This window comes from Urocitellus parryii, chromosome 3 (assembly GCF_045843805.1).
Source record: "Urocitellus parryii isolate mUroPar1 chromosome 3, mUroPar1.hap1, whole genome shotgun sequence".
Lineage (NCBI taxonomy): Eukaryota > Metazoa > Chordata > Mammalia > Rodentia > Sciuridae > Urocitellus > Urocitellus parryii.
This window is the reverse complement of record NC_135533.1, coordinates 123,236,653-123,264,371: the sequence shown is the minus strand read 5'-3', so window position 1 is coordinate 123,264,371 and position 27,719 is coordinate 123,236,653. Positions and strand designations below refer to the sequence as shown.

Here is a 27,719-nt window from a genome sequence, read left to right as displayed (position 1 = left end):
GGGGGGGGATTGGGAGAAAGGGGCCACTTGTCACCCTTCTGGGGTCAGTGTCTGGGGAACATGACCAGGAGACTGGTGATGCCAGAGAAGTAGGCTGCCTGGTCCTGCTTTGTCCTCTGCCCTGTGTTTCTGCCAAATGCTTGTTCTCTCTCTGGTGCTTGGCCCACAGGTACAATAACAAGACATACAGGGTAGATGATATCGACTGGGACCAGAATCCAAAGAGCACCTTCAAGAAGGCAGATGGCTCGGAGGTCAGCTTCCTGGAGTACTACCGGAAGGTACGAGGCCAGCCCTGCAGGCCTGTCACCTAGCTCCCCCGTGAACATGCACACCACGCACCCTCCACTGGGCAGTGTGGCGCCACGATGAGAAGCACCTCCCAGCTTCCCTTCTCTAGCAGAAGGAAAGACCAAAGTTGAACTTGCAGGTGGTAAATGTGCTGAGTAACAGCTCACTTGGATCCTTTGTGCTGTAGCCAGCATTTCAGCCAACTTCACCTGGGGCCCAGGGTCACAGCTGGTCCACCTTGGCACCCACTGTGCTAGTCTCCTGTGGGAACTCTAGCTTTGGATTCACATGTGTAAGGTTCAAATGGGCTTGTCGGGTTTCTGGGCAGTCTCCTGACCCAGCCTTGTGAAGGAGGGGCATGGTCATCACCACACCAGCAGGGTCAGAGGGTAGCAGAAGAGACTGCTGGTGGGCAGAGAAGAGTGTCCACACAGGACTGCTGGAGGGCAGCAGACATGCTCTGACCTGCAGAAGGCCACCTGCTTTGACCACCGTATTACCAGTAAAGGAAGTTACCTCTCGACAGTTGATGCCTTCAAACCTGTCTTTAAAACCTGTCTGAAACAGATTTGATTTTTGTGCCTTTATTAGAGTGTTTTCTGTTCCTGAGAGTCTGGGCACATGAGCTCTTGCCATGTGTGTCCTCCATGGAAGGTGCACCATCAGCAGCCTTGGGTGGTCCTCAGCTGCCTGCTGGGACTACTGCTCAGGGGCCTGGGAGGGGCAGGGGTCATCACAGCTGCTTCTTCTGCTGTCCCCAGCCTCCACACTCCCAGGGACTCCAGCTCTACCTGTTTAGATCCCTGTAGTCAGAAGTGGCTGTGGGGACTGAGCTGTGCCTTTTAGTGGTCACTGTTGGGAATGGGAGAGGTCAGTGCTTGTCATCATCAAATAGAGACGAGAGCAGCTGGAAATTGGGTGTCAATATGAAGTGAGGCCAGGGGAGACGAGCCACCTGCAGATGGCTCTCTGCACGTCACCACTGCTGTTACTCTGCCTGGCACCCTGGGTGGTGCACCTTGGGTGACCTCCAGCCTTATTCTCGGGCTTCGGGGCAGGGGTAGTTTCAGACCAGGTGTGCCTTTACTCAGCTGCCTCCTTGTTCTAAGTGTCTGGATGTCTCAGATGCTGCATGAGGTGTGCCCAGCCCCTCGATGCATGCAGGGACTGCACCCCAGCAGGGTCTTCCTGGTCACACCCAGTGCTGTGGAAGACTGCAGAGAGCTGCTGTGCTGGTTACTGCAGTGCCACCACCTCGTCCCCCCTTCCCTGGTTTTAGATCTGCTACTGCCTTTGCTCCCAGGCTCTCCTGCTGTGACATGTTTTCACTCTGATATTGCCCTTCTGCGAGGCTGCCCTTCCTGCTGTGTGGTCCTCAGGACTGGTCCCAACCCTCCTGCTGACCAAAGGCTCTGCCAGACTCCCTTTGCTATGCTCTTCCTGCTTGGCTCTGGTGCTGACCTAGATTCAGCTTCTGGTGCCTTGGGATGGGGGTGGCCCAGGGGTGGTGTACCTGGTTAACTGTGGCAGACATAACTGATGGGCGAGGCTGGGGGTGTCTGATAGGTCCTTGAGACTTTTGGTGGACATGCAGGTGCAGTGGTGAGTGGTCTTGGGGAGAAAGGTGAAATAAATCTAGAAGACATTGGAGCAGAAGAGAGGTGTTTTGGGGGTAGTCATCAGGGCCAGGAACCTAAAACAGAAATGAGTGCTGTGCTTCAGGTATAGGGGAAGTATAGTAGGAGCTGGCAGGTAACTCTTGACCTGGATGGCAGGGCCAGGCTGGAACCTGGTCCCTTCATTCAGAAAGGAGTGAGGCCCGGGTAGGTGTCTGGGCTCTCAGTCAGTCATGGCTATGCCATGCTCCTCCCTCTCTGCCCAGTGGGATTGTGTGAGTTTTTAAAAAGTGATTATAAATTAAGTGGGATGGTAAAGATGTGGGGGCTCCAGGAAATGACAGGAAGGAGAGTCTGGATGGCACAGGGAAGGAGCTGCAGTGAGAACTCAGATGGTCTTTGGAGGGTCTGGGATGGTGAAGCCGGGCCCAAGCCCATGTATGCTGACATTGTGTCTAGGTGTTGTGAGCATCTGTACTTTTGTCCCCTGCTCCCAAGTTGGAGGCAGGGATCAACTCCCCAACTAAAGCCTTCAAAGCCCCTGAGTGCTGAGGGCTCCTTGCCTGCACTCCTGGAGACTCCCACCAGGGTTTCCCTCTCAACCACGGGCCATTTGTCCACTCTGCTGAGCTCAAAACTGCTCTCCTGGCTGGCCTAGTTTGTGGGGAGAGGAGAGGTGATTAGTCCCAGTAGAGTTAGAAGTGCATGTTCCTGCTGTGCTTGAAAACCACCCTGCCACTTGGCCTTGCCCTTGGCCTTGGCCTTGCCCTTACCCTTAATTAAGAGCCAGAGTCACACCTCTGTCTCCAGGTGACCTGCTCCCTGGTGATCACCTCCCCCCTTCCTGTCCTGAGCAGCAGTATAACCAAGAGATCACCGACCTGAAGCAGCCAGTCCTGGTCAGCCAGCCCAAGAGGAGAAGGGGTCCCGGGGGCACGTTGCCTGGCCCCGCCATGCTCATCCCTGAGCTCTGCTACCTCACAGGTAGGCTGCCCAACTCCTGGGCCACTCCCAGGCTCCTTCACCTGCAGCCCTCCTAGCAACCCTGTGGGGGTGGCTTCCCCTCCTGGGCACCCCCTTCCCACACCTGCCTTGCTGCAGAGCTTGGTACAGGAAGTTCACCCCTCTGTGCTTTGTGTGCAGGTCTCACTGACAAGATGCGGAATGACTTCAATGTGATGAAGGACCTGGCAGTGCACACGCGGCTGACTCCTGAGCAGCGGCAGCGGGAGGTGGGCCGCCTCATTGACTACATCCACAAGTAGGTGCCTGGTGCGGCCACTTCATGTCCACAGGGTCTGGGCTCCTGTGTGGCCTTGTTGCAAGGCCTGTCTTCTGCTCCTCAGTGAGCCAAACACTTTGAATAAAGTTTCACTTCAGTCCTGTTGGGAGAAGGGGCCGGCTGGAGTAGGGGGCGTTGGGGCAGATCTCTGCCCTATGTAGGACTTGCTCTGAGCAGCAGGAGTTTGGGTCTCAGGGTTCTAAACTGAAGGGGTCCTGGAGAGAAGGGGAGGGATGGGGAGCTTGCCCTGCGTAACCTCAGCTGAGGCAGCCCTGGGTGCACTCTGCACACGTGTCCACTGGGGCTCAGCACGAGCTTGTTTTCCATTTGCAGAGATGACAACGTGCAGAGGGAGCTTCGAGACTGGGGGTTGAGCTTCGACTCCAACTTACTGTCTTTCTCAGGACGAATTTTGCAAGCTGAAAAGATTCACCAAGGTGGAAAAACAGTAAGGCAGTTTTTAAGGCAGTGGATCAAGTGAGACATAGGCCAGACTAGGGTGAAGCTAGAGTGCATAGGCTGAGCACCAAACTGGTGCTGTCACCAGCTGCCGCATCGTCATGACCTACACACACCAGAGCACTCGGCAGCCCTAGGACCTGGCCTAAAGGGGACTTGGCTGTTTTCTCAAGTGACCCCAGTTACTGAGTTAAGGTGCAGCAGAGCAGTGTTATCTGACTCACACGTCGTCTGTCCCTGAAGCAACTTTTTACATGGAAAACTCCAGATCTAATTGATGTTCTGTGTGGACAGTTTGTAGATGTGTGTGCTGTTGTACCTTTCACATTCAGAAAGGGGAAAGCACATATTCTGGAAGACTTTTATGTAATCATAATGTTGCAAATTTCCAATACTTTAAATCATCTTCTAGCCAACTCTGCCCTTCCACTGTCACAGCTGGGAGCAGCATTGTCAGATAATGGAATAGTGTAATGCAGTCATTTCTGGTGTCCTTTGTAGAGACCACAAAAAGATGTGTCCCTCCATGGGGACCCTTGGGGAGCAGGCCGAGCAGTGGAAGGAACTAGGCATTGCCCCTGAGGGCCACCACAGGGCTGCTGCCGCCTCTGCCCAGCTAGCAGCTGGGTTATAGCTTGGTTTCAGTATCAGGCACTAATTCAAGTAGTTTGACTTTCAAGTCTTATTTTTTGTTTTTCGTAAGAACACCTGTCCTTGAAAGACTTTGGCGGAGAAGAAGGCAAGTTCACCTGAGGCACCTGGGCAGTGCCTGGGGGAGCTAGTGAAGCAGCATGGGTGCACTTGAAACAGGTGCCACTGTCTTCTGGGCACATTTTTTAATGTTTCCCCCTCGGGTGTTTCCTCTGCTGCTGGCTGCAGCTCAAGCATAGTGGCCTAAGGGTCACAGTAGCTGTGGCAGAATCATGAGGACTTTCTGGCTGTGTCCTCAGGAGTACACAGCAGGCTTACAGCATCTCTGAACTTTTTTCTAGTTTGACTACAATCCACAGTTTGCAGACTGGTCAAAAGAAACAAGGGGCGCACCGCTGATCAGCGTCAAGCCACTGGATAACTGGCTGCTCGTCTACACGCGCAGGAACTACGAAGCTGCCAACTCACTGATCCAAAATCTTTTCAAGGTGACACCAGCCATGGGCATACAGATGAAAAAGGCAATCATGTAAGCAATCACGTCACTTCTTCTCAAGAAAGTGAGGCATCGTTCCCAGAGGGTGTGGGGCTCAGAGCTCCCGAATGGTTATGCTGAAGAGTCCCCAGGGCTCCCGGGGATGCTCAGGCAGGACAGATCGCACTGATGCTGCCAGCCTGGTTCTGTGCAGCAGCCTCTTGCCTAACGGGCAGTTCTGGGCATTTTATTTCATATTCTGTGCAGAAATGTGTCGCGAGTTGCAGCCTCTAGGACAATTGCATGCGCAGCGTGACCTTTGCTTCCTTTTCTGAATGTCGGCCTGTGTGCTTCCACTGCAGGATTGAAGTGGACGATAGAACCGAGTCCTACCTGCGCGTCTTGCAGCAAAAGGTTACATCAGATACCCAGATAGTAAGTGGCCTCTGGGCCTTAGATACGCTGGGTGGGGGATGTTCAAGTGACATCTGCGAGTCCTGGAACTTGGAGCTCCTTCTCCAGGCGTCAGCCCTGGACCCCCAGATGAGCCACAGAACATGCCCTTCCCTCCACATGACAGCTGATCTGGTGCTGCTATGTGCCTGGGAACCTGGCACAGGCTCTGCCAGGGGTGAGGAAGGGGAGGAAAGGAGGCTATCTTAAGCTTGTTCTGACTCGAAGGCTTTGATTATCCTAGAAAATTTGGGAAAAAGACAAAGTGGGTCAGTGGTGGTGTTCCACACAGGCAGCAGTGTAGCTACGCAGAAATGGGCAGGGACTGCCCAGGGTGCAGCCTGCAGCTCCCAGAGATTGTGAAGATCAGCATCCAGGCCACCAGGACATGCAGGGCACTGGGGCCCCACTCCTGAGAGGTGTCCCCTTGGTCTTGGTTCAAGTGTCTGTCCGTCGTGTGTGACCAGCCCCTGGGGGGAGTGACGTGAGAAGGTGTGGAGCAGTGTGCGGTCTGAGGCTCCTCAGTCGTGGCACTTGGCCCTGGAGAGCTCTGGAGGGGCAGAGGATGTGGCAGGTGGTCTTTTTGCATCCCTGGTTTGGACTTGAGCAGTGTTGGCTTTCCTATTCCTGTTGCAGTCTGTAGTGGGGGCAGTCAGAGTGTGAGGTCTGGCGCTGGACCCCGGCCTGGCCACTGGCGTGACCCTGGCGGTGCCTGGGTGGCATCTCCACACATGAAAGCACTGGAGGCAGTGCCCATAGTGATCGGTCCTGCATGGACTCTGTGAGAACCCAGCAGTGCCAGCTGCCTGGCTCTGCCCGTGGTCCTACCCACACCCCTCCAGTGCAGTCTAGAGTCCCAGCGAATCTCCTGAAATACCATGAAAGGAAAATCATCCCCCACTTCTGGCTGGAAGGCCTTGGGCCACAGGCTTCCTGACACATGTAGTCCACAGGGCACTGGGCTGCAGGCACTGTCCCTCCTGCAGAGAGGGTCCTCTTGCTGTGTGTGGATGTTGCCCTCTTTGTGCTGTGGCCCTGCCTTGGTGGCCTGCAGCTGGCTCACTCGCTCACACACCCAGACATGCTCTTCTCTTGCCTGTATGTTTTCTGGCAAAGGTTTCACTTAAAAATTTGCAGCAAGCTTTCTCTGTTCCAGTGTTCCCTGCACCCAGAAATTCTGTGGAGATGGACATTGTGTGGATCGTCCTGTTTGGCATGAAGGGCATGGCCTTTGCAAACACCAGGCTATGTCTGAGTCTAGCCACCTTCCCATGTGGGAAGTAGAGTTGTGGTGGGGGCTGGATCCCCCACTCCCACAGAACCTCCTGTTCAGGGTTGGGGGAAGTGATGGCAGGTGAAGCAGGAGGTGGTGGTCCCCTGAGGAACTCCACACTGTGTCCCCAGACCTGGAAGGGGCATTCTGCACTCTGCTCAGAAGGTCCCTTGAATCCAGGCTCCTCCACTTGGCAGACAGTGTGCCTATTGTCTGGCTGGGTCCCTGCCTTGTCAAGTCCTGAGGCTGCTATTGCAGTTCATCTTTGGCAGTTGGCAGCTCCTATTTTATAGTCAGATTCATGACCTGAAACTATGGTGGCCAACGCATAGCAGTTTAGTTAATTCCTGTTGCTTTTACACTGTACCATAAAGTTGCAGAGAGCATGTGTGCAGGTTACCACCAGCAGACGGCAGCATGGGGTGAGTGCTGTGCAGGAGGGAGAGGGCCTCTTGGGGAGGAACAAGGGTTGGAGGGGAGGCCATGCTGAGCTGTTCTAGGAGCCCACATGCTGGCCGTTTCTAGAGAACATCAGAGGGCAACGCCCAGCTCTGGGAGGCTAGGCACAGTGCCTTCTGCACCCTGGATGTTCACCTGTAGCCCTGGTAGGCCTCTGACAAGGGACAAGGACATATTCCACATGGCTTTCAGCCCAGGGAAGGGCTGGCTGCATCTCATCAGCCCCTGGTTCAGCCCTCCTTTTTGTCCTTGAATGCCACAGGCAGATCACAGCTGTGTTGCCTGGAACAGTGCACGTGCCCAGGTAGACAGCAACTTTCTTGGAGACCATAGAAAAACAAGGCTCTGGGATCTGTGGGGAGACAGTGAGTTCATGAGTTGGATTCAGCTCCAAAACTTAAACCTGCAGCCCTAGAATTTTGGTGGTGCATGGAGATGTGGTGCTTCACCTTGGCCTCAGGATGGCCCTCGGACTTCTAGGAAGACTACTGCCTGGGTCAGGTGACCCCGAGCTTTCAGGATCGTAAGCCATGGTCCTACATGAACTGGAATAACTAGACTGTATCTGCTTGGGAGTCCTTGCCAGCTAGCGCTGTCCCGAGTCCTTCCAGGCTGGTCCTGGAGTGTGCCTGGCTCCGTGAGCGCCTCTAAGGACATCCCTCCATGGTCACACAGTCAAGCTCTCTGCCCTGGGCCAGCTGCCATGTGCAGGCCTTGGTGGTGTTGCTATCCTGCTAATGAGCTACCTGACAGACGCCCAGCAGAGCTTGTGCAGGTGGCCCTCACAGTCTGCCCCTGAGCTTGCTGTCTGCTCTCAGCCCAGTCCTAACCTTCACGCTCCTGGCTGCTTGTGACGAGGTCATCCCCTTGTTTGTAGGTTGTTTGTCTGTTGTCAAGTAATCGGAAGGACAAATATGATGCCATCAAAAAGTACTTGTGTACGGACTGCCCCACCCCAAGCCAGTGTGTGGTGGCCCGGACCCTGGGCAAACAGCAGACGGTTATGGCCATCGCCACCAAGATCGCCCTGCAGATGAACTGCAAGATGGGCGGTGAGCTCTGGCGAGTGGACATGCCGGTGAGCTGGGCTCTTGGTGGGCGAGATGTTCTGTGGGCATTAAGAAAGACGAGTCTTTTTTCTGTGGTGCCATTGTTCAGTTTCTAAAACGGCAATATTCATGTTAAAGCTGAAGCTGGCAATGATAGTTGGCATTGATTGTTACCATGACACCACAGCTGGACGGAGGTCAATTGCAGGATTTGTGGCCAGCATCAATGAAGGGATGACCCGGTGAGTGAGACCCCATGTCACCATGGGGATGGACACTATGACAATACAGGTAAGTGAGCCCTGAGCTGGGCCCTGCTGCGGGCCTATGAGTACATTCTGCTTCATCTTGGTGGAAGGAAAGGGCAGCACCTGCCCACCCTGCCCTCCACTGCCCTCAGTACCGTTCTCAGTACCGTTCTCAGAGGCATTCTGGGTCGCATGTCCTTTCATCTCAGTAAAGGTGGCCCAGTCTCAAACTTCCCTGGTTAGCTATTTTTATTGGCTACTGAGATGGGACTTCAGATTTCCAATGTAGAGAAAATAGTTCACTGGCCACTTGTATTCCTGCACTGTAGACCCACTCTTGAGGGTTCTCCTGGGAACTGAGTGGATTTGCCAGGTGCAGAAACTGTCGGCATCACTGGTGGGTGGGTGCCAGCCTTGATCTTGAGAAGAGCAAGACCCCTAAGGGTGACTTCTCAGGAGCAGGGCAGTGGGATCCTAGCTTATCTCCTGCTTTCTCCCCAGCATGGGGAAGTACTTGGTTGGTTTTTAATTGGAGAAAACTTATTTTGAGAGTTACAAAGGATTTATGGTCTCCTGCCACTTCTGCTTATTTAAGGAGACATTAGGAGACCCCTTAAAGGAGATGGCAGACATGACATGCCCCTGAGAGCAGGTAGCTGTAGAGCAGCTGAGAGGGGAAGCTAGAGGCCGTGGGCCTCACTGGTCACACTTTTCCCTGAACAGTTGGTTCTCACGATGTGTCTTTCAAGATCGTGGCCAGGAGCTGGTAGATGGGCTCAAGGTGTGCTTGCAAGGTAGGCCTGCGCTCTCCCTTCTGTCCTGGAGCATCCTCAGGAGCGAGCCCTGGGCTGGTGTGTTGGGAAGTGTGCCCAGGGTGGGGGAAAGGCTGTGTCCCTGGCCCACTTGTGATGGCCCTGTGCTGCCCACAGCGGCTCTGAGGGCCTGGAACAGCTGTAATGAGTACATGCCCAGCCGCATCATTGTGTACCGGGACGGTGTCGGGGACGGCCAGCTGAAGACCCTGGTCAACTACGAGGTCCCACAGTTCCTGGATTGCCTCAAGTCCGTTGGTAGAGGCTACAAGTAAGCACACCAACAGGCCCGCAGTCGCTGTCACAAATTAACCCTTTTGTCTTTGAAACTGTGTCATCTTGGGCAAAGGTAAGTGACCACCACACAGGGCTGCCTTCCAGCTCTGGCTGGCGAGTTTGTGGCTCCCCTGCCCTGGCTCATGGGCACAGGCCTCTGGTGGGATGAGTGTGTTGCACACTGTCCTGGAGTTTCCGTGGACAGTGCTGGAGTAGGCAGCAGGGGAGAGCACTGTGTCCAAGACAAGGGTCAGGTTGATGCGGCATCACCCTGTGAGCGGGACAGGGGAGAGGCTCACCCCAGCACTGCAAGGAGCAGTGGAGAGTACACAGTACTTAGGAGTTGACAAAAATAGTAAATAGTGCTTCCAGGAAAAAGCTTCACCTTTGTGTATAAAAGAAAAATAGTGTCAGGGATTATTTCTCACTGCTGGGAAACTTGGTCTGCGTGTCAGAGTTTTTAACTTATTCTCTGGAACCACAATGTCTGTCATTGGTGGACATATCAGTCTGACCCTCTGTGGAGAAGCATCTTGGTCAGCTGATGTGGGGGGAGTGCCTGATGTAAAAACAAGTCAGAAAGGTACTGGTGTCACGTCCAAGTTGGCTGAACCTTCCTTGTGCTGTCACAGGACCAGCATCACCCACCCAATGCTAGCTGCTGAGGCCAAGTGCTTATTTTGGGTACTCTAGAGTCCTGTCAACAGTCACCGCAGACCCTGCTCGAAGCCCATCTTGAGGGTGGACAGGCTTGAGGGCTTGAGATGGGCCACAGCTCCTCAGCATGTGGGTCTCATTGGGCCCTGGTGTTGGCCCTGGTGCTATGTGCAGAGCCATCGCGGGGGTGGGGGGCAGGACCGGCAGCAGCAGAGCTCTGTGGGCCAAGGGTGGTGCTTCTTGGTCCCCCGCTGACCTGCTGCTGAGGAAGTCAGTTAGGTCTGGCTGGATGTCAGTTCCCACATGGGCTCGCAGACTCCTCCCTGCTTGGTTATCACTGGAGAAACTGGAGTTGCTGAGTCAGGTGTTCCTGGAGCCTGTGCTGAGCAGCCCATCAGCCCGCAGCATGGGACCTGAGGTGTCCAGGCCCCCAGGGACCTGCATTCACCTGCAGTAACGGAGGCACCGCCCATCCTGGTGTTGGCCAAGAGCTGCTAGGAACAGTCGTCTCCTGAGGCTTTGTGTGTCCTCGTCACCAACTCCTGTGTGGACTGTGTGTACACAAGTGCCCCTGGCCCAGAGCAGTGGAAAGGGGCCTTTCCGAGGTGCCAGGCCAGGGTTGCATGGGAGGATCAGGGACGGGCTGCGGGCTCCAGCTAGTGGTGTGGTTCCGTTCAGTGTGGGAGAGCCTTCTGGGCCTGTGTGCATCATGCAGCCCACTGATGGGCCCTGAAACTGACCGGGAGCATCTATTGCCCCTGCAGCCCTAGCATGCTGGGAGCTAATGAGTTTGGAAAGTGGTGGGTTAGACTTGTGGCTGCTGATGGAGCCACCTGCCAGGTGTCCGAAATGAGGAGCTTTTCTACCCAGTAGGAAGTACCCACTGCAGAGTGTCCTCTGGGCCTGACGGGCTGCCTGTGCTCTGTCCTAGGCACACTCGTTGCCTGGCCCTACCTGCACTCCACTCCTGGCCCTTGGCCCTGTCCAGGGCATGATGGGAAAGGGACAAGCCTGTCACAGGAGTGCCTTAGAAGTGGGATGCACTGATTGTGGTCATGTCCACCCCTTGAAGCCCTAGGCTGACGGTGATCGTGGTCAAGAAGCGTGTGAACGCCAGGTTCTTCGCCCAGTCTGGAGGACGACTTCAGAACCCACTTCCGGGAACGGTCATCGATGTAGAGGTCACCCGACCTGAGTGGTGAGTGCTCCGATGCTCAGCCTCTGTGAGCTTGGTTTTGTAGCCATCACTGGACAGGTCCTGCTCAGGCCTGTACCCTACCCCCACAGACACCTGTTCTTCAGGTACCTTGCTCTGACATGTCCATTGTGGCTGGGATTTCCTAGTGTTGGGCCTCGGAGCACAGCTGCTGGCCCGCCGCCTCTGGGAGCCTTGCTGTGCGTGTTAGCTTTTCTCGCTGTGACCCAGTGCTCACCAACAGCCTGGGGGAAAGGTTTATCCTGGCCCTGTTCTCAGAGGTCAGTCCGCAGTCAGTGGGCTCCATTGCTCTGGGCCAAGGTAAGGGAGCAGCACATCATGGCAAAAGAGCATGGTGGAGGAGAGCAGTGAGAAGCAGAGAGCAAGCAGGTGCCAGGGACGAGTCGGTCCCCAGTGGCATGCCCCAGTGACCTCCTCCTCCACCATGCCACGCCACACCTTCCTGCAGAAGTCCTTTCAAATTATTAGTCCATCAACTGGCTTAACCCCTGGTGAGGTCACAGTCCTCGTGATCCTGTCACTTCACCCCTGAGCACCCCTACATTGCCTCATGTGAGGTTTCCAGGGCACATCTTGCACCCAGACCATGGTATCATCTGTGGTATTACAGGCAGTTTAAGGACAGGTACCTCTCGATGTGTGACAAGCATGTAGTTTCTGAAGGTGAGACGGCTGCAAGGAGAGGGGCTTGTGCAGCTGCACTCTGTGTGAGGCCCGAGTGCCAGCCCAGGGCCTCTGTCGGGTCCAGAGTGTTGTTGGTTTCTGGTGTAGTCCCTAAAGCTCCCAGTAAGAAGCCGAGTCTTCACCACGGCAGTCCCCACGGGAGGGAAGAGGAAAGGGGTCTGTCTTTCCAAGCAGGGTTCGCAAGCCTGTTTAAAGAAGGCAGCCCCGGGGCTGGGGCTAGGGCTGAGTGGTAGAGTGCTTGCCTAGCATGTGAGAGGCCCTGGGTTTGATCCTCAGCACCACGTAAAAATGAATAAATAAAATGAAGGTATTGTGTCCAACTATAACTAAAAAATAAGTATTTAAAAAACAAAGGCAGCCCTGCTCTGGACAAAGCCAGGCCCACTGCAGTTTGCATACAGAACACTTCTGTATGGACGTGAGGTTAAATAGTCATGACCATTACTGCTGGGTGTCCCAGATTCTGAACAAGAGGCGACAAAGACTATAGCACCCCAAATCTGATACATTTCTAGCCCCAAGTGTTTTGAATAAGGGACATTGATTTAACCTGTACTAACAGTTTGGACAGGTGATATTAAAGACCGTATTCCATTTAGTCAGCTAGTTAACACTGTGTAACATGACAATGGACACAGTTTTTACTTTGAAATGTGCTGTTTGGATGTGCCACTCTCAGGCAGGTGCTGTGGGCAGTTTGATAGGATGCTACTCTCGAGCAGGTGCTGTGGGCAGTTCAGGAGGATGGCACTCTATCAGAGGCACATCATCAGGCAGCAGAGTCGGGCTGAGGTTGACCTAGCCAGTGGGCTCCTGCAGCTATGCCAATGGCCCCCTATTTTCTAACCCAACGGCTTAATGCCAGAGCCCAAACAGGCTGTCTGGACGGGCAGGGAAAAGTCCAGGTGGGGTCGTGGAGGATGCCACGCTCCATGCTCTGCTCCAGGTGCGGTTCCAACCCTCATGGTGGCTGGTGTCATTCAGCACATGTGACAGGCACCTCGGGCAGACTCTGGGCCTCACTGGCTCATGGCATCGGAACAGGCTTACACAGATGGGAATTCGGGCTGATCTCACTCTGCCCTGGTCTGTCTGTCCCTTTTGGGCAAGTCACTTGCCATTTCTGACTTCCTTCTACCCCAAACGGAATCTACTGTAGATGATCCTGACATTCTAACATCTCTAGTTTTATGTCTCTTGGGAGGACACAGGTAACTGCAGAACCCTTTCCTCTGTCTCCATCTGGTCAGATGACAGCATCTCTATACTGATGTTTCATTGACGGCAAGACATGAAAACACCCGATGGTTAATTTCCTATGTTGTGTTCCTTGGTTTCATTCCTCGCTTGGGTCTTACGCAAGTTCTGTTTATGGTCCTTCACACACTTCTCTTTTAATCGGTGCTCTAAACTCTTACTGATGAAAATTAGTTACATTTTTGTTAAATAGCCATGGGTACAGTAAGAGGAACAGTCCTGGGTAGATAGCATTTGGGAAGTACCCCTGCCACAAGCCCCCTCCACGCCTCCGCACAGGGTCATGGCAGACGTTAAGTGAAGTTGCCTTCTGAACACCTTCCCACGGAAGCCTGTCCTTGGGCCTCGGGGAGCTGCTGGGATCTGGGCCCCTTGGGCAGCGTGAGATGGCAGGACCTCTGGGGGAAGAACAGCACAGCTCCGCCGTGGCTTGTGAAAACAGCAGCCTTGCTGGCATTTACTGCACACAGGTATGACTTCTTCATCGTGAGCCAGGCTGTGCGGAGCGGGAGCGTGTCCCCGACACACTACAACGTCATCTATGACAGCAGTGGCCTGAAGCCCGACCACATCCAGCGGCTGACCTACAAGCTCTGCCACATCTACTACAACTGGCCGGTGAGTGGCAGGGGTGGGGCGGGTGGGTAGGCTCTGGAGGCCGGGACACAGCCCAGAGCGCCATCCAGTGACGGCTCCTCTCCCCCGCCACAGGGTGTCATCCGTGTGCCCGCGCCCTGCCAGTACGCGCACAAGCTGGCCTTCCTGGTGGGCCAGAGCATCCACCGGGAGCCCAACCTCTCGCTCTCCAACCGCCTGTACTACCTCTGACGTGAGGCCACCGGGCCTCCCTGCCGCAACTCCGGGGTTTTAAATTTTTATTTTTTTTAGCTATTATCTTTCTAGATGAGAAGGAAATTAGAAGATCTGAGTTTTATTTCTAGCATTGCTATTTAACTTTTTCTTTATTTTATAGGTAAAAAATTAAGATTTTATATTTTATCTTGTTTTCAAAAGTCTGTCATGATGATTTATTTTTAAAAATGTGGATGTAGCACTTTGTATAGTCGACAGACTTTCTCTAAGTGTTGGGCTTGCTTGGAAGTACTCTTAGGAGTGACCAAGTCCTATCTGTAAACCAGTATTAGCTTTATTTTTGAAATACTTATTTTGAACCTAAGGGAGGACAAAAAGGCATAAAACAGGGTGCTAAGTACAGTCGTAGGTAGGTTTTATTTGGGTATCTGATATCTCATGTTTTAAAGATAAAAGCTACCATTAAATGACCTACACAAATTAACATGCTCATTTTTTTTCTTTTTGGAGTTAGGTAGTATGGGGGTTAAAAAAAATTGGAAGGTTTTAAATTTTCATCCAAGAAAATATTTTAACATTCTTTAACAAAAGAGGTAGTGGTGAAGTTCTGTATTAACATGACTATTTATTTCATTTTGCAACCAGGACATTATTCTATTTGTTGTATAATAAAATAAAATTGCTCTCCATCCTGTCTGAGTAACAATACAGCCTTGTGTGGGCAGTGTGCGTGTCCTTTCATTGCCCTGAGCAGCGGACAGGGCGATGTGCACAGGGACGCCACTGCTTCTCTACCAGGAGCTGGGCAGTCGTAGCTCCAGTCCAGGTGAGGCTGGGCCGCGTGTAGTGGGCTCACTGTTAGCATCTCTGTGTTTGTAGTTCTTTCCAGCAACTTTTGCAAAGAGGAAGCTTGAAATCAATTGGGGCCGGTTGGGGAAGGCTGCAGACTCTGCTTGCAGGTGCCACGTGGGCCTGAACTGCAGTGCCACCCGTCATTCTGTGAAGTGGCCTGTCTGAGCCACACTGGGCCAGATCTTTCGCTCTGGTGCCTTTAGGATTCAGCCTCATTGATGTGACGGGGAAATGTTTTCTGTTCCCCTTGGTCATGAAGCACTGTGGGGGGCTGGGATCCAGGCTGCTCAAGTGAGCATATGATGCATACGATTACACTCTAGAGGCAGGGACACGCCCTCAGTGAGCAGGCCCTGGAGCCATCGAGAAGGGAGGGAACTCTCACCTTATGGCTGTGGAAGATAATCCAGAGTGGTCATGTTTATTTAAGGATTTACTTAATGGCTAGTCAGCATCTTGGGTCATTAAACTCTCTTCTGAGAAGACTTAACGCTGTACCATAGAGGCAAAGGTCTTCTGTCTTTAGAGCCATGAGAAACTGGTGACATTTCTGGAAATGTTGTCATTGTCCGTCACTGTGTCAGTGAAGACTGGGCGCAAGAGGCAGAAGGGCCTGCTGTCCTCCTCCTCCAGGCATGGCTTGGCCTCCTCATCTCCCGGCATCACAGCCGGTGCCAGGCAGACCCAGAACCAGGGCTTCTGGGGTGCAACCAGGGGACTGGGGAGTGGGCAGATGCTCTTGGGAAGATGTGTAGGACCTGGCTCCTGTCCCTTTTGCCTTGGTTTTAGTTGGAATCTGGTGACCTTCCTGCATGAGGTGACAAGACGGTCACCAGGGTGAAGGTGTGAGTCTCAGCCCTGCCCAGGAGGAGGATGCCCTGTGGTAGGGTAGGAAGGCGGAATGGACCACAGGACCTCCTCTGGTCTTGGTGTCTGGCCCCACAGCACCCTGGGGGGGGGGGGGGAAGACAGCCCAGCGGCCTCCGGGCCTCACCCTGATGTGCAGGGGACTGGCTGTGACCCCTGTAGAGCTGCCTCCTTGTGGACGTTCAGGCCGGAGATTACAGCCGTCCCTGGGTGCCCTACATGCCACCTCAGGAAGCCGGTTCCCACTCATCTCGGCGCAACCCACTGAATGCCACCTCGCTGCTGGCATGTCGTGCGGCCACCTGGCGGGGTGCTCTTGCCTCTCCTCCACTTGGCCCTCAATAAGGCAGCCCAAGTGGGCAAAGCCCTACGTCTGCCTGCGTCCCACTGGGGCTCCTGCCTCCCTGGGGAGCACAGGCATGGGCAGGCCCATGGGCTCTGTCCTGGCTGCTCCAGGGTACCTGCTTGCTGCTGGGCACCCCCAGCACACACTCCCAAGACCCCCTCAGGCCTCAGCTGTCATATGGCCTCTGGGCCCCACTGTGCAGAGGGCCCCCTGCTTGTCCTCTGTCTTCCAGCCTTTGTGCCTGTTGAATCTGGGACCCCCGCTCCAGCAGTCAACGGAGCCCCAACAGGCAATGTGTGCATTCAGCTCCCCCTTGTCTTCCCAGTGTCGAGACGATGCCTGGCATATGAATGCCACCTGGGACGGCCCACCAGCCCCCAGTGCTCCTCCAGGTCAGCTGAGGACTCCACAGCCCACAGTGGTCTTGAGTCCTGGCTGCATAGTAGTTCCCCCGGAGGTGAGGTCCTCAGGTTGGGAGCACCTGGACGCAGACTCAGGTGGTAGGGGAGGCCATCACAGGGACACCAGGCAGGGGGTGGGACAGGCAGGCCCAAGTGCCAGTCGCTGTCTGGCTCCACACCTGACCTGTGGCTTCCATGTAGTTCCCTGCCTGGCCTGCCCATCTTCCCTGACAAGGCCCAGACCCATCATGCCAAGCTGCAACCGGTGGAAGGAGAGGGACCTCTAGAGAGCCGCCCATCTGGCCCAAGTGGAGCAGATGCCATGGGCCTGGGGCTGCCCAGGAAGCGGCCAGCTCGCCTCCAAGGTGGAGCCATTGCTCTTGCCCCTCTGCTGGGCCCCTCCCTGCTGGCCTTCAGGCTGGGACAGGAAGTGGCTGTGCTGTGGCTGTGCTTTCTCTTTGGACGGTGCCAGGAACTTCAGCCTCTCGGTTCCATTCTCATGCCCAGTGATGTGCCATGGAGAGTTCACTTACATATGTAGATGAACCCAGCTTGATGAGTTGGGCAAACACTGTGTCCAGCACCCCAGGTATTGGGGATGTCTGTGCCCTCTTGCACGGGAAGTCCCTGTGTGCCCCTCAAGAAGGACCTTGCCACCTGGACCCCACACCCTGGCTGCCTCCTGCCTTCCCCAGAGTCACCATGTGCTGACCCCTGGCCCCAGGTGTTCAAGACAGTATTCCAGGCTCACCTGCTGTACCATGGGCCAGGTGATGGCCCATCGTGTGGTCACCTCACAGTTTACTCCCCACCTGTCAGAGGGTATTTGGAGACTTAGAGTTTGGGGCACCACACAGACAATGAAGCATCTGTGCAGGTTTTACCTGAACACGTGTCTTCTCTGGGTGAGTCCACAGGCAGGATCCCGGTCCGTGGGGTGGGCGAGGGCTGCAGCCGCTCCCTCTCCCTGTACCCTCGAGCATTCCACAGCTGCCTGTCAGCACCAGGTGCGCATCAGTCCAGCCTGTGTCATGCTAGGTGGCGTGGCCTCATTTTGGTTATCATCCGCACTTTCCTGGTGACAATGATGCTGTAAGGAGTTCTCCACGCAGGTCTTCTGTGATGTGCACAAACCATGTTTTCCTCACAGTTTCTGGCTTGCAATTCTGTTTCTTGAGTATCATTCAAATAGAAGATGTTTTAAAATCTGAACTTGAGTCCCTTTATTGTGGGTTTTAAAGACTGGCCATCTGCCTCCATGTGCAGCTGCTGGGATGTGTCCACACTCTACACAAAAGCAAAAGCGAGTCGTCCGAATCCCCAGAGCAGCGCTCCTGTGCCGAGTGCGGGGACCTGCCCTGGGAGTCCTGGGGGACAGCCTGCAAGGCCAGTGGGGCCCACTCCCACCTGAGCCCAGCCACACCTCAAACTTCCTGCGGGTGCACTTAACACCCTGCCACTGGCAGGCTCCTGGAGCCCTACCTGGGGTGGCTTCAGAGAGTTAACGATTTTTGTTGAAATATTTAGCTTGGGTGAGGCTTACTTGACATTTGCTTGTTACAGAAGTAACATTTCACTGTGGAAATTTCTGGAATTACAAAGCAGAACAAAAACCATGAGGTCACTATTGAGAAACGGCCTTCTCAAGCCCCCTGCCAGCTCAGCAGCACACTGTGATGAAGACTATGTCTGTTTCTGGAACTCTCCACTCAGTGTTTTTGGATCACAGAAAGCAAAATGCATGTGATTTATTTTTTAATGAAAATCTGACAGATCCTGATTCTGAGGTTAGTTTATCTGTTTATTATTTCCATTTTCAAATTTTCAGAGTTGAAATAATTTAGAAATATTGAGAAGATTCACCAATACACATGCGATGTGTCCTTTGGTACGATTATGTGCCTTTGCCCTCTGCCTCAGCATGAGCCCGGAGATACCAGCCGTCCTCTGCTCCCAGATGTGCCCTGGGACCCCTGGGCCCTGGGCCCTTGGCTCTGCTCAGGCTGCTCTCGTCCTCTCCATGGTGGGGAGTGTCCTCGGTCAGCCTGGTGCTGCTCGGAAAGAGTGACGCCACCACAGCTAGCGTGCTCCTGCCCAGGCACCAGCCAGTCCACATGCCTGAAGATCCCCTCCTGATGGGATTGTGGACACCTGAGAACTTGATGGAACTGGTGTTTGACGTGGACAATTGGAATTGTCTCCTGATGCATTCTCCTCACTGTGGAAGCATAGGGTCCCCTCTAATGGCTTCCCGGAGTGTGCCGCAGCCCACTTCTGTGCGTCACCCGCATCTGGCTTGGTTTCCTTTTCTCCTGTACACCTGAGGGGCAGGACCCTGACTGCCTGTGACCTGCTCCCAGAGGCCCTAGCACACTGCAGACACTCAGTCCACGTGGCTCCCCGTGAGCTGAGACGCCCCCAGGGCCTCACACAGGATCCGCAGGACAGGGCCTACATGCTGTCAGAGCCACTGGGGGGCAGCCCCTGGGTGGGTTGAGGGAGAGCACCTGAGATCTCGGAGTGGACGGACACCCCGTGCCTCCCTTGTGCTCCGTGACTCCACATCCTCTCCCCACAGTGATTCCAAGGCAGAGTGCAGGAGCTGGGTCTGGAAGCTGCTGAGAGGCGTGACTTGTCCTCAGCGCCCGCCCTCAGCTCTTGCTGATGAAGAGTCATGCCAGGGGACGCAGACATTGGCAGGGTCACTGGAGTTACAGGCCTGGCCTTAAAAACCCTCAGCCCCTCCCCCGCGCGCCTGTCAGTGTGGACGTCTTGTCTTTCCATCCCTTCTTCGCAGGGCTGTCCAAAGATGGAGACCACTGACAGTGCAGCTTGGGCCTGGGCTTTGTCCCCTCTAGATGCCCTGGGAACCTCTGGACGTAGGTAGAGGAGTGCAGTTTTGTTTCCCTCCTTTAAAGACCTGGGTGCTTGTCAGGCAGGTGGTCAGATCCAAGATGGGTCACTGAGCCCTACGTAGATCCTGTTTTCTTTGGTAATAAACACCTTTAGCCCATCTCCAACCTAGTAATAGAGACTGGCTTGTCCTTCCTCCATTCACCTCTGTGCTCCACCCCCTCCCTTTCACGAGTGGACACTACTGAAAGGATCATTCCCTTGCTCATTAAAAAAGTAGTTTTAGCCAATGCACGTATGCCAGCATGGAGTGTGTTCATTACCATTTACCGTTTATCAATTATTATTTGCTTTGGACTTAACAAAAAGGGTATCGTGCTATAACCGTTTCGTTTTTCAATTAACATGCTATTGAGATTTACTCAAATTGCTGTGCAAATCTAGGTAACTTTCATTTCTGTAGAATAGTGCTTTGAAGATGGCCGTTTCCTGCCCTCCTGTGAACGAGTGTCTACATTGCTCCCGCCTGCTGGACGTTCCAGACAGGGTTGCTGTGCACATTGACATATGTGCCTGGTTCTATGGCGCAAGGTTTCTCCTGGATATGTGTTTGCCAATGGAATGGCTGAGCCGTGGAGTCTGCTCACCTTTAATGGTGACATGCCCGTGTTGAGTGTGGCTGTTTTACAGTGTGGCTGCTTATGCTGGGAGCCCCATGTGGAGGCTCTTTGCCTCTTGTGATGACCTGATTGGCCACAGGAAAAGTAGGAGATGAAAGGACACTCAGAGTCCACACAAAGTCCAAAGACCACGCCACAGACCAGAATCTCATGCAAGAGATTCATTGTCTTGTGGGTGACACGAGGCAAAACCACAAGGTTGTCCCTCTGAGGATAGCCGCAGCAGGTGGGCACTCAGAGCAGCTCCACAGCCTACGAGAGGAATTCCACGGGATGCTTAGTAGCTGCATCGTGAGCTGGGTGCAGATGACCATTTAGCAGGCACAGGTTCTTATGGGAAGTTAAGCAGCTTTGCCTCAGAATCAAAGCTTTGGAGCCTCTAGATATAATGGCTCCTGACCTAGAATGGTGACTCTGAGGCCAATAGTAGAGGTCCACTGAGGTCCTGGTGGGCCTTCCTCTCACTGCTAGTGGAGCAGATATACTCCTTTGGTTCTGGCCACGTGACACAGTGTGAGTCTTCATTTCCGTCTCGGGTTGCTTGTTCTCATTTCCATAGTCTTGATACTCCTAACCCAAACCTCCTCCCGCTTTTTAAAGACATTCTTTGAGGAATGAATGAAGTTCTCCCTTTTAAAATTTCCAGATTTTCCAGTTTTTATTTTGTACTCAGTGACCTAAATAAAGTTAGAAAGATGTTCATCTGTAGTTTCTATTAAGAGTTAAAAATTCAGATATTTAAACCCCCCAGGCTCAGGGGCTGGCTTCTCACCTGCCTCAGAATCTCATGGTTCTGATTGCTTACCAAAGTCCTGCTCTTACGATTCCATGTGAACTTTAGAACCTGTTTCTGACATTTATGGGAAAAACGTGACTTCACTGAATTGCATTGACTCTGTAGAACTTTTCAGAGGACAGGCGTTCTTGCTGAAGAGCCATGCCATGGTGCAGGTCTTACCACCTCCAGGTGGCTCATCGCGTCCTTGAGACAAGCCTGTCAAATGCCTTTCACCAAAAACGTTCATGATTTCATGGTAATGTATTATACTTTTCACTGGATTTTTTTAAAAAAAGAGAGAGAGAATTTTTTTAATATTAATTTTATTTTTTTAGTTTTCAGCGAACCAACATCTTTGTGGTGCTGAGGATCAAACCCGGGCTGCACGCAAGCCAGGCGAGTGTGCTACCGCCTGAGCCACCTCCCCAGCCCCTTCACTAGATTTTTTAAAATATTTTTTTAGTTGTAGATGGACATAATACCTTATTTTGTTTGTTTTTATATGGTGCCGAGGCTCGAACCCAGCACTTTGCACGTGCAAGGCAAGCAATCTGCCATGGAGCCCCAGCCCCAGCCCCTGTGCTTTTCATTAGATTTATTTCTGAGTTCTTAAAGAGTTCTGTTGTCACTGTAAGTGTCCTTTTAAAGATTATTTTCTAATCTTTTGCTAGTATACAGAAATGAGTATATATAGGGAGAATTGGTTTCTTATATTTATGTCAAGCCACTGTTTTATACTTGAATTTCTAGCAGTTTGCCAGTAAGCTTTTCTACTAGGTGACTGTATCCTCCACAGACAGTGATAGTTTTGTTTTTTCCAATCCTTATGCTTTCACTTTTTAAATTTTCATTGCACCACTTAAGACCTTTAATTTAATATCATAGAAAAGGAGTAAATGTGGAAATTCTTGCTTTATTTCTTATTACTTTTCAAAAGGGTATTTCTGATTTTACCTCATTTAGGATTGAATCCATTAGTGAATTTTAAAGAATACCCTCTACCAAGTTAAAAATATTTCCTTCTATTCATAATTTTCTAAGAATTTTTACAAGTAATTTGTGTTAAATTTTATTAAATAAATTTTCTGCATCTATTGAGACACCCTATGGTCCTTACATATTAGTCTATTAGCGTAGCATATGTTAGTTTAAGGTCCTCAAAGGTGACATTATCCCTGCATTCCTGAGGTAAACTAACTTGATTAGCTTTTATCCTTTTATATGCCATTGGCTTTTGTTGGCTGAGATGTTTGTGTGAAGGGTCTGGGTTCATAGTGAAGTGGCCCATAAGTTTCTGTCTCCTCCCGTCTCTGTTTGCTTTTGGAATCAGGTGTACATCTCTTAAAATGGCTGGAAGGATGTAGCCCTTTTATTTCCTGGCAGATTTCCTGTAAGGTTGAGAAGGCCTCTTCCTTGAATATTTGAGTGTTCTCCTCCTATAAGTCTATCTGGACCCGAGATTTTCCTCATGGAAAATATGTTAACTATTACTTCCACTTCCTAATATTTTTTCATGCTTCCACTCTTTAATAATCAGTATTACTACTTTACACTTTCCCCAGGAATTTTCCCATTTCTTCTGAATTTTCCAATTTATTGACAGATATTTTCATCTTTCAACAATGGTACTGACATTCCTGTCCTCTTTCTGACGAGGAGTGCTGTTGATGCCTCTGTGTTGTGGCCTGTCTCTCCAGGTGGACGTCCCTTTCTCAGTCTGGGTGCAGACCTGGCAGAGGTGCTGACAGTCTTGTGATTTCCGCTCCGTGGACTTCTGCTCTCACTGGCTTCTTTCCTTGGTGCCTCTGTCTTGCAGCTGGCAATGTTCCCGGGCACAGCAGAGCTCAGAGGCTGCCCTGGAGCTCCCTCTGCCTGCAGCTGTACTTTCTGTCTCTACTTCACTCTCAATTTTGTTTTAATTCCAGTTCAATTTTTCTTGACCCTCAAATTAATTTAGGAATGTGTTTTGTTGTTGTTGTTATTTCTAAGTCCGTGGGAAGTTCTGTTGTCTATCCCCCTCTCAGTCGCCAGGGTTGGTTCACCCTTTCGTCAAGATCCAGAGCTCCTAATGGAACAGTTTTTATGAAGCGGCAGGCAGGTTGAGCTGCAGCATCCTGGTGCTGTGGTGAGGGTGGGTGGCACTTTCCTAGAGTACTGGTGCTACTCGGCTCCATGTCCTCAATACTACGGGTGAAATGGACACTCAGTCCCTGATGTTTTGATTCCTGAGCTTTAAGTGTAGTGAATTTCAAAACAGTGTCTGTGTCTTGCACACGTGCATGTCTTTGAGCAGAGGCCCTCTCCCCACCTTTCCAGGAAAAGTGCCTACAAACCACTGGGGAGGTGGAATGGCATGTTCCTCCAAGGCAGGGTGCAGACTTGCCACAGTCCAGATGGCCAAGCTAAGGTGCTGCTTTGTGGCAAAGCCCAGACAAGGCTGCTGCCCCTGTTGAAATGTTTGTCGTCTCGTCTCAGGTGTCCCCTGCTCTCTGTCGTCACGGGACCTCACCTGCCCCGTTGGAACATGGGCAGCTGGCTCTCCCACCTGGCACTATACCCTTGGTTCTAATCAAGACTTTCTCATGAAAATACAGCTGGAACATAAATGACTAGGTTTAAAACTGTTCATTTTCTGAACACCTATGCAAGTTGTTACCTCTATTGTTATATATTCTTATACCTCATTAAAGATTTATGTGGTCAAAAAAAAAAAAAAGACTTTCTCATGGGACCTGACCCAGGACCTGTTCATCTACCCTTATCCTGCAGCCGTGCAGGCTCTAGGAGCCCAGCGTGGTGTCCACTTACAGCAGTAGTGACCATGTCTTATACACTTGATAAAAGTTTAAGTTAAAAATGACCCTGAGTACAAGGTGGCTGGTGAGGGAGTTGTGAAGGCACAGAGTCGAGGCTGATGGTGAGGAGGGGAGGACACCTGCTGGTCCAGGGCAGTGAGGAGGGGCTGGGGATGCGGCTCAGGACGGGGCATGAGGCCCCCCACACACAAAAAAAAAATGAAGAAAAGATGAAATCAAAGGCCCACAAAGCGAGACTGAGCAGGTGTGAGCAGAGCACTGTGTGACAGAGGCCCGCCCATGGGCTTTCCAAGGCTCCTCTCTGGTTTCCCTGAGACACTTTGCATACGAGATGTGGAGGGCGAAGCGTCCTGAGTGCCGACCTCCATGACCCTGGGGAGCGGGCGGCCTGCAGGGCGCCCCAAGCCAGAAGCACTTCATCTCACAATGGCCAGAGTGAGCATGCACAGGACGGTGGCCCTGTGTGTACGTCTCTAATGAGGCAAGGCCAAAGTTAGCAGGTTTGCTCAGAGGGACAGGTCAATGTCCTGTGGTTGTTGGAGACTTTACCGTCACATCCCTAGAGACTGACATTACAGGAGAGAGAAGAACCAATCAGCAAGGATGTGGGAAGATCTCAAGACCCATTGCTTGACGTGGCCAGCAACTGGAACAGCATTCTTTCCCACGTGTGTGGAGGACCCCAGGGCAGAGACCTGCTGAGCCACAGAGCAGGTCCTGGGCAGGATGTGTGGGCTCTGTACCACTGAAGAATTAAAATAGGATTGGTGACGACTATGAAATTTCCAAATATTTTAAGACAAGATACTTCTGGATAACCCTTGGGTCAACAAGGAAATTCCAGGACAGGCCAGGATGGCCATGGGAATAAGGTCAGAATGTGAGCGATTGGCTAAAGCTATGGCCATAGGAAATTCTGACTTTAAATATTCTTTTTTAAAAATAGAAAACTTGAAATTCAGCAATTGAGATTTTATTCCTAAAAACAAAGCAAAGAAAGTGGAAGGGAGAGAGCAGCAGAGCTACGTGGGAAGGCCGTGGCAGGGCAGCCCCGAGCCCGGCCCCGTGACCCACAAGGGTGACATCCCGCCAGGCCAGAGGCAGGCAGACTAGACCAGCAGCACAGGGTGCCTGCTCTGGTCCTGCTACGTCCTGGGAGACCCTGACCCATCCTGACCTCACCTCTGCCACAGCCATTGGGGCCCTGGGGTGGGGGCAGGAGGCTGCTGCATTGCTGAGGGTAGGGCCACCGCTGGCTGCTTGTTCTCCTGCATGAGGAGTGCTGTTGTGCCTTCTCCCGCTGCTGCTCCCACCCTTCTTTGAGGTCAGTTGTCATGGCCCTTGGCTCCTCCTGCCTCACATCTGTCACCTGCAGGCCTTGGGCTTGGCCTGCTGCTGGCCTTCCTCTGCTGACCACATTCTGCAGCACCTGCTCCCCCAGTAAAAATCTTGCCCTGGGACCTGCAGACGACCGGACACCCCCGCCTTCCCAGCAGCCCTCCTGCACAGCCCAGGGGCCATCAATGGAAACTGTGCCCGACGGGCACCTCCAAAGGTCTTACCCGCCTGCCCTTGCCCCTCCCACGGAGCTCCTCGGAGGTGCTGCACCTTCATATGAGTGGCCCTCCCACCCCTCCCTGCTGAGGTTGCTGGGGAGGGAGACTGACAGGCCATAATGCAGCGCTTTGCCAAGCAGCGGAAGAGTGGCCAGGGAGCCCTGGGTTGCCAGTCTGCCTCCTGGGGCAGGGAATGGCAGTGAGGTGGTGGTGGCTATCACTGGTGCCTCAACCCCACCCCCCCCCCAGGGTAGAAAGAGCTTGTGACCAACATCTGGCAGGATGGTCTTCAGTGTCTCGCTGGAGATTCAGAGCAGCTGAGATGGTCATCACCTGCCATCAAAAACCCAACTATTCTCCAACCCCATCAGGCAAGGGCTTGTGAGCAAAGGAACGGAGGTGGCATCTGCCTTATTAACGTGAGTTTTTCTAAACAATCTGCAGACCAAGTTGTGCAGCGCTGATGGGCATCGAGGTAGATGAGAAACCCCAGCTGTGGTACCAACCCATGGAGTAGGAGCTCTGCTGCCAGGGAGAAGGGAGCAGATGTGTCCAGCTGCCCTCAGGGTGGGTGTGGCTTCAGTACCCCTCCTTGTCGCCCATCCTCCCTGTCACTGTGGCCAGCTCCCTGGCTCGGGTCTTGGGAGATGTCCTATTCTGACGAGTGGCTGCACTGGGCCTGATTAGCCAGGCTGCCCCGGGTGTTCTTTGTTGATTTAATGGTTATCACTGTTGAAATAAAGTTGTCATAGGGCCTGAGGTGGTAAACCCTCCTGAATCCCTCTTTAAGTTGGATTCCTAGATGTGGGATTCACCTGAGGGTCACACATACTTGTCCTGCTCTGGAGGGAGAGTGGGTGGCCACATGTGGGAGAAACCTCACAGAGGGGTCCAGCCTACCTGGCCAGGGGCTTGCATCCTGTCTGGATTTTCACCTTCAGATCTGCTACCTTGGCTGGGAAGCGTGGCTGTCCCTTGGCCAGGGAGGGGGGGGGACTGCATTTGCTACTTCCCAGCTCGGACTGATGTGCTTGCACAGGGCTTCCAAAGGACAGCAGGGAGAAAGCTCCACCCAGGGAGGGTTTCACACCTGGACTACATTTATTTTGGATTCTTATATTAATTTCATTTCCACACTTGACTCACCGTCTTTCTTTGGATTCATCTGTTTTTGTCCTAAGATCTCATTCTGGTGACCCAGGCCCTCTTCACCACAGTGTAGCAGCTGCAGGAAGCAGCGAGAACCCGGCCCACAGGAACAGCCTGTGAAGGCTCATAAGCCACCAGCCCCATGGGCAGCTGCACTCCTCACAAAGGGGACCTTGTTTCAAAATGGAAAATGTTTAGAAGTGTGTCTTCCTCCTCTTGATGTGCTTCCAGCACAGCTGACCAGTGGTCTGTCCTTCCCTCTGCCAAAGGGCTGAGGTCTGGTCCTGGGTGGCAGCCTGTTGGCAGGCTTCCCTTGGGTACCAGAGCTTCCAGGCCAAGCCCTCCCCTGCCAGCCTTCTCGCCCACTCAGAGCCCCAGAAGGAAATAGGTGAAAAGTTTCTGGAAGGATGATATATCAGGGGTTGTTTTCTTTCTTGTTTTTTATTTTTAAGTATAGTTACTTTTCAAAATAAGGAATAATTCTGGAGTTTTGAGTTTTCTTTAAGTAGATAGGTAAGTGCACTACTTGAAAGTATCATCAATAGAATAGAAAATCTTTAGGTAAGTGATTTTAAAATGGAATTTGGGGGAGCAGGATGCTCCTCTAATCCAAGCAGCTCGGGACTGGGCAGGAGGACAGGTTCCAGGCCAGCCTGGGTGACTTAGTGAGGCTCTGGCTCAAAGTACTATTTAAGAAGGGCTGGGGATGTGGCTCCGTGGTAGAGCACTCACCTAGAATGCATGAAGCCTGGGTTCTATTCCCAGTAACTCAAAATACTTCCCCCAAATTCATTTATTTAATCTTGAATGTAGATAGGAAAGTCATAATAAAATTAACCGGAACTTTGATATAATTGTTGGCCATCCAGTGAAAATTGTCTTTAAGGTCGAGGGCAAGAATGGGGGGGGGCATTCTGGGTGGAAGCACTCTGCTCTGGGGTGGGATCGGGGGTCAGCAGGCCTGTCCTGAAGCCCACGATGGCTTCAGAGCTGGGAGGCAGGGCAGCGCTGGAGGCCCAACGTGCCGTGCTCTCCACTGTGCGTGGTGCAGGTCAGCTCCCCTAACAGGACACACCCCAGCTGGCACAGGGTCCTGGGGTGACTGCAGGTCACAGAACAAGAGCAAGACCTCTGCTCTCTTGTCCCCTGACAAGGCGGGTTGGCTGGGAAGGGGATGGATGTGACAAAGCTGTTCATGCAGCGCCACCTCTACAGGACACTGGCACCCACAGCCACTAGGAGCAAGCCAAGTCCTGCTCACTGGGACATGGCGCCTGACCACAGGTTTGTATTTTAGGGAATTTGAAAATCTCCCCAAAGATTTGGAGAAACACATCCTGGCTATGTGGGTGAGGGGGAAAGAAGCCGTCCTGGCACCACCCAGCGAGCCCCTAGCCAGGATGGAAGGCACAGCCGGTCATGGGAGACTGTGTGGCCCTCTGGGGCATCA

General features: G+C 52.7%; 2 protein-coding genes across 5 annotated transcripts in view; one reads left to right on the top strand and one right to left on the bottom strand.

Moving 5' to 3' along the window:
- Positions 1-27,719, bottom strand: part of Rimbp2 (RIMS binding protein 2) — a 201,945-nt gene that overhangs the window by 462 nt on the left and 173,764 nt on the right. The window lies entirely within an intron of this gene.
- Piwil1 (piwi like RNA-mediated gene silencing 1) lies at positions 61-13,986 on the top strand. The gene is made up of 14 exons (XM_077795875.1): positions 61-89; positions 170-281; positions 2,765-2,891; positions 3,051-3,168; positions 3,523-3,637; positions 4,641-4,828; positions 5,137-5,209; positions 7,837-8,037; positions 8,147-8,250; positions 8,980-9,050; positions 9,186-9,339; positions 11,080-11,199; positions 13,629-13,776; positions 13,870-13,986. The coding sequence occupies exons 1-14, from the start codon at positions 61-63 to the stop codon at positions 13,984-13,986; spliced, it is 1,677 nt and encodes a 558-aa protein (XP_077652001.1).

Coding starts and splice junctions, on each gene's coding strand:
- Piwil1 (XM_077795875.1), top strand. CDS start 61: ATGACCAGGAGACTGGTGATGCCAGAGAA. Junction 282..2,764: donor TCCTGGAGTACTACCGGAAG/GTACGAGGCCAG, acceptor TGTCCTGAGCAG/CAGTATAACCAAGAGATCAC. Junction 5,210..7,836: donor TTACATCAGATACCCAGATA/GTAAGTGGCCTC, acceptor CCTTGTTTGTAG/GTTGTTTGTCTGTTGTCAAG.